The 14,606-nt window shown below is 39.8% G+C and overlaps 1 protein-coding gene across 1 annotated transcript; it reads right to left on the bottom strand.

The window, feature by feature from the left end:
- Positions 1-7,488: 7,488 nt before the first annotated feature.
- On the bottom strand, positions 7,489-13,711 carry LOC127670524 (glyceraldehyde-3-phosphate dehydrogenase-like). Its single transcript, XM_052165049.1, has 3 exons — positions 13,476-13,711; positions 13,056-13,395; positions 7,489-7,683 (listed from the first exon to the last, which is right to left on the bottom strand). Exons 1-3 carry the CDS (start codon positions 13,709-13,711, stop codon positions 7,489-7,491), a joined length of 771 nt encoding a protein of 256 aa, XP_052021009.1.
- Positions 13,712-14,606: the final 895 nt, after the last annotated feature.

Raw genomic sequence — 14,606 nt, 5'->3', positions numbered from 1 at the left:
ATGGTGCGGAGTTGTAGATCATGCTGATCTTGAATTCACTGAGATCCTCCTGCCTCTGCCTCCAGAATGGGGAATTAAAGGTGTGCATCCCCACCCCCAGCTTATTCTTCGTGTTTTAAAGATGGTGAATCAAAAGCTATCCAATCTCATTTTGCTAATCGATACTTGCAGGAATGTATGCTTAAATTAAAAAAACAAAACAAAACAAAACTAGGTGGCCCTTTCACATTTTGGCCAAAGGACAATCTGAAGAACCACCACAAATGGGTCAGAACAAAGTATTTATAGGTGATTTTAACAATTAATCACCTCCAAGGAAAGGGGAATCTCATTGTGTGATTAAAACAGAACAAACATGGTCACCTCCAGGTTGCATGCTAGGAACCACAGAACGTGAGGAACAAGCAAGACGATTAGGAGTTCAAAGCCACCCTCCTCACAGCTCTCCAATGCCCTGACAAAGACAACAACACAAATCCTTGAGTATTGTCCAGTCTGAAACAGTGGCTCCCCAAACCCATTTTGAAGACCTTAGTGTTGATGGGTTACAGGCAATAGCAACTACCTTGCTTCTAAAAGATATAACTAGATGTTTTGAGTCGAAACCAGAAATTTAAATACCAAGTGATGGGTTTCCTGGTGGGATATTGAAAGATGTTGGTTCTGCTAGAGAGGGGCAGGCATCAGGACTCTTCAGGGTTGTACAACCCCGGGACAGAGAACGTCTGTGAATAAGGAATCTGAGGGCTGGCATTTAACATTTAAAAAGTATTTCAGAGTGACTGGTCAGTCACCTGTGTCCTAGATTAATTCTACACATAATAGAACCAAGGGCAGAAGGAGTAATTTAAGAAACAGCTGTTCTCTTTGTTTAATGAAGGAGAATGGTTTCCAAGGTAAATGCACATGCACCCAAAGGTTGGTTACAGACAATTGACTAGGGTCCGGAGAGAAAACATTGCAACTGTGATTTATTTTTGTTCAGTAATAAAAGAAGGAAACGAAGTTTATTGGATGTATGGAATGATTGGCACCCCACCTTGACCTGTATGTCAGGCTGTTTTCTGTCCTGAAGGGTGTGGAGGTTTTCCAAAGATGGGGAGCAGAGTCCCACAAGACAGAACGTAGCAGGAAAGGGTCACTATTCCCACTCTTCTGTTTGCTTTCAGACTTCTGCAATGAGAAACAGAGCCCAGACAGTAGAATTACAGATTATACTTGGTACTCCTGAATGAATGCCTACTAAATACATACGTACCTTGAGAAAACACCCTGAGAACAGTAAGTTAGCAAGGGTGGATGTCTGCCTGCTTAGCTTCATGACCGAGACAGGCAGTGATTGAGTCAGCTCTTTAATCAGCCAAGTTATCAAAAATATTGTTTAAAATACGGACTCAAATCCATCATTGATAAATGGTGTCTGTGCCCGCTAGTTTTATGTCAGTGTGACACAAACTATTAGTCATCTGAGAGATGGGAACTTCAATTGGAAACAAAAAAATGCCTTCAAATGGTTGTAAGCAAATCTGAAGGACATTTTCTTCATTAGTACAGATGGAGGAGAGTCCAGACAATTGTGGGTGGGGCCCTCCCTGGCCCGTTTGTCCTTGATTCTATAAGAAAGCAGACTTGAGCAAGCAATGACGAGCAAACCAGTAAGTAGCACCCCCTTTATGGCCTCTGAATTTGCTCCTACATCCAAGTCCCAGCCCTGTTTGTGTTTCTGGTCCCAACTTTCTTACTGAGCAGTGGTGGGAAAGTATAAGCTAACAAACAAACAGATAGATAGACAGACAAACAGACAGACAAAAAACCCTTTCCTTCCTATGTTGGTTATGATGTTTTGACACAACAATAATAACCCCAACACAGACAGTGCTCAAGTTTATATTTGATTGGTATACTGTGCTTTTGTTACATATACTTTTCTGGTATTATAGACACGTCATTTTCTAGGATTGCTAGAAAAAGTAAGCTACACTAGAGTATACCAAAGTCATTTTTCCTCCCATAGCTCTGAGGCTAACAGCCTGAGATCAATCTATCAGCATTCCTGGTTGCTCCTTTCAAGAAGTCTTCCCATGGTATAGATGGCCATCTTTATTGTCTTACCTCCAATAATTACACTTGGAGTTACTGAGGACTTATACATGAATGGAGGTGACTGTATTAGTCAGGGTACTCTGGAGTCACAGAACTTATGGCCTGTTCCTATATATTAAGGGAATTTATTGGAATGACTTACAGTCTGCAGTCCAACTTACCCAACAATGGGCAGTTGTGAATGGGAAGTCCAAGAATATAGCAGTTGCTCAATCCTACGAGGCTGGGTGTTTCAGCTGGCTTTCTATATAAGCTAGAATCCTGAAGATGTTGGTTCCAACAGATGTGCTGGCAAGTAAGTATAAGCAGATGAAGACATAAGCCTTCCTTCTTTCATTGCCCTTATGTAGGTCCCAGCAGAGGGATGGCCTAGAGTAAAGGTGTGTACCACTATGTCTGGACCTAAGATGTTCTTTACTTGGAATTTGCTCTGTCCCAGGCTGGCCTTGAACTCAGAGATCTGTTTGCCTCTGTCTGCTGGGATTAAGATCCTGTACCACCTTGCTTGGACCTAAGCTTCTTATGAGCACTATGCCTGATCTTGATCCGGATCAAAAGTCTGTGTCTTCCAGCCTCAAGATCTGGATCATAGGTATACCTTCATTTCCAGATATAGCCAAGTTGACAACTGGGAATGGCCATCACAGGGACAGACAGAATTCATCCCATAATAATATCCATTGGAATTATGCTTGGGGACAGAATTAAGTCACTGTTCAGTTTAACCAAAATTTATAAAAACATATTTATAAAAGTTCTGTACCCATTCCATTTCAAATTATTTAAAATTATCGTGTTTTGTAACTTGACTCATCCATTAGAAACTTTTGGTTTGGGGGTATGTTCTGTGTCTTAATTAGGTATTAGCATTAATTTATTAAATTAACAAACATTAAATGCCTTCCAGGGTTTTTGAAAGGTGTCTAGAAAAAAACAAGACATATGTCCTTGTGGAGTTGACATTGAAGCAGGGAAAAAGGTCGATAATAAATCATGTGTGTGAGAGTTGAGGTTGAAGGACTTCCCCCAAGCTCTGGGAGTGTCGCCAGACACAGCTTTCCTCTGACAGCCCGCTTGGCAATTGCCCTTGCCTGAAGAGAGCTACCTCCGCCAAGGTCATGTACCTACCTTTGCCAGTATGCCTGCGTGTGAGGTCTGGTCGCTATAGAGCTGGAAGAGCCCAAGTAAACAACTTGAATGCCTCTGAAGGGCTACCCTAATTTAAGAGCTCCCAGAAGGGGTGGTGTGTGGAGGCGTCGCTAATGGCTTCATTCAGACTGAGCCTCAGTCCAGACATCCTCCATGGTAGTTTCTTGAGGAACATAGTATTAAATAATGATGCCATAAATAGTATTTATGTTGTATTAAGTCACTTTCTATCATATTATAGCATCACATTTTACTACAGTTGGCTTTCTATATCCACGAGTTCTATATATACAGATTCAACTCATCATACTAGGCAATACTTCTTGAAAATTTGCAACTGTATTCAACATATAGACATCTTCCCTTGACACAATCTCCTACATAAGATAACCATGTATCTAGAATCTCATTGTTTTAGTCACTGTAAATAGTCTAAGGATGACATGAAGTCCATGAGAAGATATGTGTAGGCTACATGTAAACAAGAGTCTTGAACATCCAAGAATTTGGGTATCTGAGGGTGTCCTGGAACCAGTCCTTGTGGATGACACGTGATTATTGTTTGTCCCCCTTAGTAGAATGCACCCTCTGTGAAATCAGAGACTTGTCTTTTTTTTTTTTTTTTTTTTTTAATTCACAAGTCTGTCCACAGCTTCTGGAAGAGTGCCTGGAAGGTCCAGTGCCCACGTGACTATTTGTTAAAGTGGTGAACAAATATTCAATGTGGGATAAAAAGAAGTTCCTAAGACCAAATTGTCATTATCACATACAGTGCTAACTGCAAATGCTTCACACAGCACACATGCTTAGGGTGGTAGGTATTCATTATTTCTAGTGACCAGATGATTTATTCTTTGTTTCCTAGAAGTTATGACTTTGATTCTATTTTTCCAGTGCTAATTCATCAAATGTTTACTGCCAAGCCCTGCATTAAGCAAAAGGGCTAAGAAGGGTAAGAAATACTCTTTGCTATTGAAGAGACTCCAGCTCACTGGCAGGATTCTGGTGATACTTTCTTAGCTAGCTACTGAGTTGTTTTCCCATGTGTAAGCTAGCCAATTTGTATATTCTTTCCTCTTTGAAACACTCGGTGTGGGATTAGCACCTGCTTTCAAATGATTCTTTTTGTGTCTTCAATTACATGAGCAAAATTTCTCAGCCAAAACATAGTCATGTGAATCGTTGGGTTAACAGCTAGCTATGCATCGCAGAAAAATGTTGACTTTAACGGCTCTGGAGAAATTCTTTTCATTTTCTAGCTAATTATTATTCTTATTTTATAGGTTAGGATTTTCAGAAAGGATTTTTCTTCTAAGGAAAAAAATAACTAAAAGACGTCAAGCATACTGTAAGAACCTTGCCATATACTGACTATCCTTGAAGATTTAGCTTAGATATTACTTCTTCCAGGAAGGTTTCCGGGCCTAACCTTCCTTCTCTAACTTTACTACATCCAGCCACAGGGTTTACCATTTTGGCAACTGATAAATTTTACGGGAATTCTGCCTTTTGTTTTCTTTGATTTGAGACAGAGTCTCATCATAGTGCCTTGGCTGGCCTGGAACCAGATTGATCTCAAACTCATAGAAATCTTCCTGTTTCTGCTTCAGAAATACTGGGATAAATGGCTAGTGTCACCATGTCTGTCTGAAGGTCTGGCTTTTTTTCAGTCTGCTTTAGTGACTCAGAAGTTCCTAAGGGACCAGGACTCCTTGTTTAACTATTATATCTCCTCTGCTGACTGCGTGTGATACCAAGTGGTTAGTTAGACTTGTGATAAGCACATTTTCCGCAGAGCAGGCACTGTTGTGTTTTATCAACTCTTACATTGACCCATTGAAGTGTGTGCTGTGATCCTTTCCTGTTCTGCAATGGCTGGACTGAGATCTGGAGATACCAAGTAGGCAACATAATCTAGTGTTAGTGATCCAGTTGGAGTTTGAATAGGCCAATATAATGTGGAATCCAGGACATTAATCTTTGCAACCCACCAATGCATTTGGATTTATCTACACATGCACATTCTCTATAACAGGACATTTTAACCACAATCAAGGCTTAATCCTCTCTTATGTTTAGAAACTTTTATAGGTAGGCTTCAGCTTTCAGGGGCAAAGCATCATCTCTGGCTTAAAGAAAGTTCCATGGTTCTCGGGAATCATTTGTATACTGCTACAGTCTTCCCAAAAGAGTAACATGTGTAACCTTGGGTCTGTCCCTATCCTGGAACTGTCAGAGAGGAATGGCTTCAGTTGGGGGAAATGCCTCCATGAGACCCAGCTGTAAGGTGTTTTCTCAGTTAGTGATCAAGGGTGGTCCAATGAGGGCCCAATGTGGGTGGTGCCATCCCTGGGCTGGTAGTCCTGTAAGAAAGCAGGCTGAGCAAGCCATGGGGAGCAAGCCAGTAAGCAGCATTCCTCCATGGCCTCTGCACCAGCTTTGTTTGAGCTTCTGTTCTGATTTCCTTTGGTGATGAACAGCAATGTGGAAGTGTAAGCCGAATAAATCCTTTCCTCCCTAACTTGATTTTTTTGGTTATGATATTTTGTTGCAACGATAGAAACCCCATGCCAGTTAGGAATGTGAGCATTTAATGTGGCTGAAGACACACAGCTGGGTCAAAAATTTCTGTGTACATTATTTTCTGCTGTGAACCATCTCATTTTAAACAATGTCTTCCTCTTGTGCTGCAGGAGGCAGAACACTGTGTTGTGGTTCATCTTAATAAAACCTTCCTTCTGTCCCTGACTAGAACTCCATTTCTGGGACTGGCATCCTTGAGTTTAGTCCCTGTGATTGGATGTATGTTATAATTTCTTCCTGGTCATTGCCTTTGCTATCCTACCAGTAATGGCAGACTGTTATTACTTTCTGTGTCTTCTAGTAGCTCTATTGCCTGGGCACCTCTAATACCTAGACAGAGATTCATATATTGTCGTAGGAACCACAGATCTTATCTTTCATGACTACACAATGCTTATTTGAATATAACTTTTGTAGCAACTGAGCATATGTCTCTCTCTCTCTCTCTCTCTCTCTCTCTCTGTGTGTGTGTGTGTGTGTGTGTGTATGTGTGTGTATGTGTGTGTGTGTGTTTAGATAAGCTACTATAGGCTGCCCTCAGCCTTGCTATGTAGCTGAGGTTGACTTTATACCCTTGTTCTTCTACCTACACTTCCCAAATGCTGAAATTAGAGGCAGGTGCCACCACATCTGGCTTTGTGGATGCTCTTGAAGAGACCCGTTCCATCCCTTGAGAACTGAACTAGATCATTCATATTGAAGGGCATTTAAACCTCCATGTAACTTGCCCTCTTTCAAAGAGTAATACCAGTATCCTGTAATGCTTTGGGAGTCTTCTGGAAAACCCTGACTAACTACTCAAAGCAGTGTTTCTCGTGCCTAGTGGAGGGGGTTTTTGTTAGATGGTATTTGATGCATGGAGGAGCACTGCAGCACAGCTGAGAAAACTTAAATAAAAGTAAGTAATACACAGACGTGCAGTAGAGAGGTTTTTTTGTTATTTATTTATTTATCTTTGTTTCTTTTTGGTAGAGAGTTACACAGTGATTTCTCCTTGCTCTTTCAGACATCCTTAACTGTTCTTTTGTAGTCGTCCATTCTTCTGTATTTATCTCACACGCCACCCTAGAGCCCTGCCTTTTTGCCCATTTCCCCATCAGATAATTTGTACCCTGCTAATCCCCTCTCTTTTGCTCTACCCACCCCTCTCCCATTCCTGCAACGCTCACATTTAAAATTCCTCTTTTTTTTTTTTTTTTTTTTTTTGAGACAGGGTTTTTCTGTATAGCCCTGACTGTCCTGGAACTCACTCTGTTCACCAGGGTGACCTTGAACTCAGAGATCCGCCTGCCTCTGCCTCCCAAACGCTGGGATTAAAGGTGTGTGCCACCACTGCCTGGATAACTTTCCTCTTTTCAGTGGTTAATACAGGCTCTGTAGTAACTACATAGTAACTCGTGTCTGAAGATTTGGAGCTAGGAGCTTCCAATAAAAAAGAACATGTGATATTTGCCTTTCTGGGTCTGGATGACTTCTCTCAATATGATAATTTTTGACTCTTTCCTACTCTGTGGGCTTCCTCTCCACTTAATGTATTGTTTCCTTTGTTGCACAAAAGATATTTTGTTTTATGAGGTCTCACTTGTCAAATATTGGCCTTATTTTCTGAGTGAAAGGTGCCCTGAGAAGAATGTCCTTTCGTATATCTACACCTTAGAGGGTACTATCTGTGTCTTCTTCTAGAAGTTCCAGCATCTTAGATTTCGCATTACAGTCTTGGGTCCATTTTGAGTTGAATTTTGTGCAGGGCAAAGGATTTGAGTCTAATTCTATTCTACCACGTTCTGGTATTCCAGTTTTCAGCATCATTTCTTTAAGATACTCGTCTCCGGGGTGGACTTCTGGCATCTTTGTCAAATATCAGATTGCTGTCATTACGTGCACTCATGTTTGGGTTTTGTCTTCTGTTCCATTATCTACATGTCGGTTCTTGTCACAGTATTGTGTTAGTTTTATTCCTATGACTTTATATCTTAAAATCGCTATAGTAATTCCACTCCTGTTGTTCTTTCTACTTAGGATTGCTTTGGCTAGCCAGGGTGTTTTGTGGTTCCATATGAATTGTAGGATTTTCCCCTATTTCTGTGAAGAATGGCATAAGGATTTTGACTGGCAGTACACTGAGTCTGTGAATTGGTGTTGGCACAAAGGCAGTTTTCATGATATTACTTCTCCCAATCAATGAGCCTAGGTCTTTCTGTCTTCTACTGTCTTCCACATCCATTACTTTCTTCAGAGATTTTAAGTTTTAATTTTAGGTATTGTTCAGCTCCTTAGTTGCGTTTATTCCAAGGTATTTCATTTTCTTTCATGTGACTGTAAATGGGAGTTTGCCCACGGACTCCTTCTCAGTGTGTTTGCTATTGGTGTGTAGAAAGGCTACTAATTTTTATCAGTTGGTTTTGTATTCTGATACTTTGCCAAAAATGTTGATCATTTCCAGAAGATTTCTGGTAGACTATTTGAAATTTCTTATGCTTTAACATATCATATCATATCATATCATCTACAAATAGGGATAATTTGATTTCTTCCTTTCCTATTCATATTCATTTCCTTCTCTTACATTATTGATCTAATTAGAGTTTCAAGTACTATACTGAAAATGAATGAGGATAGTGGATACCTTTATCTTCTCGATTATAACAGGATTTCTTTGAGATTTTTCCTCATTTGGAATAATGCTGAGCATGGGTTTGTCCTATATAGTCTTTATTATGTATAGATATGGTCCTTTGGGTCATCCTGTCTTCAGAACGTTTTTCATAAAGACATTTTGAAATTTGTGAACAGCCCTTTCTGTATCTATTGAAATAATCATGGAATTTCTGTCTGCATTTCTAGGATGAAGCTAACTTGATCATAGCAGATGATCTTTTTTATATATGCCTGAATTCACTTTGAAAGTTTTTATTTAGAATGTTTGTATCTGTTTTCACCTGGAAAATTGGAATGTAGGTCTTGGGGTGTGTGTGTGTGTGTGTGTGTGTGTGTGTGTGTGTGTGTGTATCTTTACCTTTACCTTGTTCCAATACTATAGTTATGGTGGCACCATAGAAGGAGTTTGGAAGTCTTCCTTCTGTTTCTATTTTTTTTGAATAAATTTAAGAAATATTGGCTGTAGATCTTATTTGCAAGTCTGGTAGAATTCTGCTTTAAATCCATCTGCACTTGGGTTTTTTTTTAGTCAGAGGTCTTTTTATTACTATTTTTGTCTTATTTGTTATGGGTCTGTTTGAGTTGTCTATTTCTAAGATAAACATTAGGGGTTTGGATGAATCTAGAAGTTTAGCAATTATTTAGAACTTTATAACTTAAATTCCACCTTAAAGTATTCCCTTATAAAATGATGGGTGTGTGTATGTGTGTGTGTGTGTTGTAATGTATTTCTGCTCATCTCTAATTTTTTTCAATTTGGATCTCTTCTTTCTTTTTCTGGGTTAATAGGTCCAAGGTTCATCTTGTTTGCCATCTCAAAAAAAAAGTAGCACTTAGACTTCTTCATTCTTTTTTTTTTATTTTATTTTTCATTACTCTTATTTTATTAATTTCAGCTCTGATTTTTATTATTGAGAGTTGAGTCTCAACAAGGAATTATCTAGCTCAATTTGGCCTGTAACTTGATTGCTAATTAATGTAAGAAGACCCAGTCCACCCAGGAAATGTGGGTGGCACCATTTCCTAGGCAGGGGGATATTATCAGTTTATAACAGGAGGAAGAGAGCAAGCAGGCAAGGATGTGCATCTCTTTGCTGTTGATTGTGGGTGTGATGTGACTAACTGCTATAGAGTTCATGCCTTGACTTCCCCAAAAGGATGGACTGTGACTTGGAATTGTAAGCCAAATGAAGTTTTCCCTCTTCTGTTACATCCTTTTTATTCCATTGTGTTTTATCACAGCCACAGAAATGAAACTAGAACAAGCAGCCAAGCACTAGATGATGCCACATTCTCAAAGACTAAGAATTAATGTTAATTCTTTAAACACGCAGACTCTGTGTGTGTGTGTGTGTGTGTTTGAATCTTTTTTGGGGAGGCTTTGGATCCATTGATTTTAAGATTTATTTATTTATCTTATGTAAAGAAGGCATTGGATCCAATTACAGATGGTTGTGAACCAGCATGTGGTTGCTGGGAATTGAACTCATGGCCTCTGGAAGAGCAGTCAGTGCTCTTAACCCTTGAGCTATCTCTCCAGCCCCCTTGTTTGAGTCTTGAATCCAGTGTCTCATGCATACTAAACATGATTATTTTATGGAGTTATACTACAACTCCTCAATATATGAATTTTGAGGGGACATAATGTAGCCCATAGTACAAGGGTGTCGTATTTATATCATTAATCCTCTCTTTATGTTAGATGTGGCTTAGGGCTTAATTGAAAGTGTTTTTGAATCCTCATTTTGTTCCCCAGTGTTCTTGCCATTCCTCCCTAATTTGTGCCTTCTGCACACTCAGTATGACTTCTGTCTGGATTCCCACTGACTGATGAACCTGCACAAGGTAGCAAGTGATCCAATGGCTCAGCAGTAAGGCCAGGATATCTAATCTGTCTTCTTGCTGCCTTTGAACCTCTGTGGTAGCCTCTGAGCTCTGTAGCTGGCTTTCAGGCAGCCATTGCTTTATATACCACTTTTGTTTTAATAGGTTGAAGATATTAACGAGCCCCTTGGTGCTACTCTAATAAGAGGTTCACTTGCTTTGGTAACTTGGGTAATAGAAAAGTCACTGACTGAAGAATGAAGCTCCTTGGATTGTTGTCCTGGTTTCACAATTATCTATATTATGTAATCTCTTGACATTTCACATTTTTCACTTGGTTAAAAAAATGAGATATAATGTCTGCCATATTTTCAGGCCTTACAGGGTTTGTATCAGATTCCAGTGGAATGTGTTAGGTGATGTCCTATAGATAAAGCTCTGAAGATACTTGCTTAGGTAAAGGCATTGACACTTTCAAGTTCACATTTTCAGCTTATTCTTTGGCTAACCAGTCATGACCATAAGGAGGGTGTTGAAAATACCCACATATCTGAGGTTATTATTTAATCATTTCCTTTTTTCATAACTCTTTTGAGGACCAACACAATGCAAACATATTTGTAAATCATAATAGTAAATGAAAATAATATTACCTCCAAGATTCCAGTCTGTCCTAAGTATATAGATCATATGCTGAGGAGATGTAGATTAAGTTTAACATCTTGGATCCAACAGAATTCTGAAAATAAGTCTGTTTCAAGATCCTCCTGTAATGATCTTTTAAATAATATAGAAGAAAGCATAAAATATATATTTGCACTAGCTAAATAATCAATAATTGGAACAATTACAGTTGATGCTTCCTGTAAAATAAATATCTGAATATTTAATCTTATTTTCATACACCTCTCCACTGGAATATATAAGTGACTGTTCTATAGTAACTACATACCATCGTTGCATTAAAATATTGCCAAGTCATCTATCCTTCTGTAACAGAATCCAGGCTTGGTGGATTAGGACGTGTCATACATGTTCATCAAGGAGACTTAGAAGACATCAGGTTATAGAAGAAAGGATGGAGAGGGCTTGAATTCATTGTATAGCTACATGTCAGATTTTGTATGCTATTTAAGTTTTCATTTAATCCTGAAAATTCTGAGGTAGCACAAATATAGCAGCCGGGACTAGAGTGTATATGACAGTTAAAATGCCAACGTATTCAAAATCGGCTTCCTAAATTATGAGCCACGTCTGTTGATTCTATTTGTAGAAAATAGCATTGAAATAAAAAAAAAAAGCTTTGCTTTTCAAATTAAGATGAAAAGGGATAGAGGGGAATCCTGCTTAGTGTAGAGGAGGGCCATTGTCACACCTGAGTATTGTCAGGTGACGAGTGCTTCTTTCTGCAGGGTTGCCATGACCACCCTAGTTATTTTAGACAAAGAAACTGAAGGTTGAAATACGTGTTCCACATCCTAAGTGATACAGATCAGAGTTGGGCTGGTGCTCTTTTTGACTTCTAAGAGTGCATTTGTTCTGCACCCTGAAATGCTGAGTGCAGAGACTGGGAGAGTTCTTGATAACTTTGGGACTAATTTATGACCTTTCAGTCACTTAACTCCTAGATTTTACCTTCTTTCTTCAAATAGAGGGTAAGTTTTAGCTGAAAGATAAAGAACATTTTTTTTGAATCTCTGGAAAAATCATGGAGGAAAGTCATGAAGGGCTGTACAAATGTAAAGTACTAATTTGCAAAGTATCATGAAGTAAGTTTATTTTGTTGTTGTTAGTTTCGTTAAATTCTTTTCCTAATTTAGGTTGTTAAGAATCCAGCAGTGGTACCGAATAGAGTTAGCTGAAAAGATAGAGAACTCAGCATCTTTATTTTTCAACATGGTAGCCACTGTGGATTTGGCTACAGACTGCTGATCATCTAGCCACTGTGACCTTAGTTTTATTGACATTTTCACAACTTTAAATGTAAGCTACTTGCTACATATTGCTGTGGTTGTAACAGACAGTGCAGAATGTTGGATGATTTTATGCAAAAAATATAGATTCCCAACAACTGTTATGAATGATCAATAATTGCTAATGATCTAGGTGGAGAGCTAAATGAGTCTCTTTTGTCCTCATGTCCTAGGGCACACTAGACTTGTTGCATTGGTTTTAAATGAACAAGATATTTTATTTTATTTTATTTTATTTGGGTCAATCAAACTTTATTGATGGTATTTGAGAGAGTAGGGAGGGCTCCCTAGACCCCTCCTGTTATTGTGGGGATCTGGGATGGAAATTGTGAGGAAGATACTCAGTGCTGGGGGCCGAGTTGGGACTGGGACTCCTCAGCAACGGAGGGCCTTTCTCTTGCTCTCAGTGTCCTTGCTGGGGTGGGTGGTCGAGGGCTTCTTACTCCCTGGAGGCCATGAGGTCAACTCATATTCATTGTCACACCAGGAAATGAGCTTTACAAAGTTGTCAATGAGAGCAATGCCAGCCCCAGCATCAAAGGGGGACGAGTGAGAGTTGCTATTGAAGTCTCAGGAGTCAACTTGGTCCACAGTATAGCCCAGGATGCTCTTTAGAGGACCGTCGGATGCCTGCTTTACCCCTATCTTGATGTCATCATACTTGGCAGTTTTCTCCATGTGACATGTCAGATCCACAATGGATACATTGGGGATAGGAACACGAAAGACCATGCCAGTGAGCTTCCTGTTCAGCTCTGGGATGACCTTGCCCACAGCCTTAGCAGCACTAGTGAATGCAGGGATAATGTTCTGGGTAGCCCCACGGCCATCACAACACAGCTTTCTAGAGGGGTCATTCATAGTCTTCTGAGTGGCAGTAATGGCATGGACCGTGGTCATGAGTCCTTCCATGATGCCAAAGTTGTCATGGATGACCTTAGCTGGGGGGTGGTAAGCAGTTGGTGGTACAGGATACGTGCTGACAATCTTGAGTGAGTTGTCATATTTCTTGTGATTCATACCCATCACAAACATGGGGGCATCAGCAGAAGGTGTGGAGATGATAATCTTTTTAGCCCCATTCTTCAATTGGTCCCAGTTTTCTCTATGGTGGTAAAGATACCAGTAGACTCCACAACATACTCAGCACCAGTATCACCCTATTTGATGTTAGCAGGATCTCACGCCTGGAAGATGGTGATGGTCTTCCCATTGATGACAAGCTTCCTGTTCTCAGCTTTGACTGTGCTGTTGAATTTGCCATTGGTGGAGTCATACTGGAACATGTAGACCATGTAGTTGAGGTCAATGAAGGGGTCATTGATGGCAACAATCTCTGCTTTGCCAGATGCAGAGCAGAAGGCAGCCCTGGTAACCAGGAGCCAAATACAGCCATGTTTGTTCACACTGACCTTCACCATCTTGTCTACGGGACAAGGCTGGCACTGCACGAGAAGATGCTACTGTCTCTGGAACAGGAAGAAGCAAAGAACCAAACAAGATATTTTAAAGTCTCCTAAGGTTGGGTAGCCTTAAACAACTAACAAATGTTTACATGTTGGATGATATGCATCATAGATGATGCGTGTTCATTTTCCTTTTCCTCTCTGGGAGAATTCTCCAGGTATGTTACGACACATCTTTAATCCCAGCACTTGGAAGGCACAGGCCAGCCTGGTCTACACAGAGAAACCCTGTCTTGAAAACCTAAAACCAACCAACCAAACAAACAAATGAAAACCAAAACTGAACCAAACCAAACCAAAATAAGCAAAACAAAACAAATAAAATTGGGTGTGTGTGTCGGGGGGTGGGGGTGGGGGGAGAATTATGCCTGGCAGGCCTGTGCTGAGGTTTGAAAGAGTTTGTAGTTGGGAAAATATCTATTATGACATGCACTAATGCCTGACTAAAAGTCAGGTTTCTTTTGGGAGAAATGGTAGTGTTGAAAGAAAGGCATAGTAACTGTAATTGGTCAACTGGTCAACCTCTGCCTATGTATCTTTGCCAGCAGTCATACCTTTTTGTTTGTCTTAGGTTTTTGTTTTTTTGTTTTTTTGTTTTTTTGCTTGTTTTTGTTTGTTTGTTTGGAGACAGGATCTCACTATGTAGCTCTTGCTGGCCTGGAACTCATAGAAATCCCCCTGCCTCTGCTTCCTAAGTATTGGCATTAAAGGCATGTGTCACCGTGCCTGCCTTACCATATATTTCTTGGTAAGTCCAGCTCAGCAGTCTGGATAATCTTTCATTGTGTAGTTTCATTTGCATTTTTTGTGATTCTTAAAAATATAAATCTAAAGGAAACATCTTTTCACA

Source organism: Apodemus sylvaticus, chromosome 20 (assembly GCF_947179515.1).
Source record: "Apodemus sylvaticus chromosome 20, mApoSyl1.1, whole genome shotgun sequence".
NCBI lineage: Eukaryota > Metazoa > Chordata > Mammalia > Rodentia > Muridae > Apodemus > Apodemus sylvaticus.
Note: the sequence above shows the minus strand (reverse complement) of the source record. Positions and strands in the feature narration are given on the sequence as shown.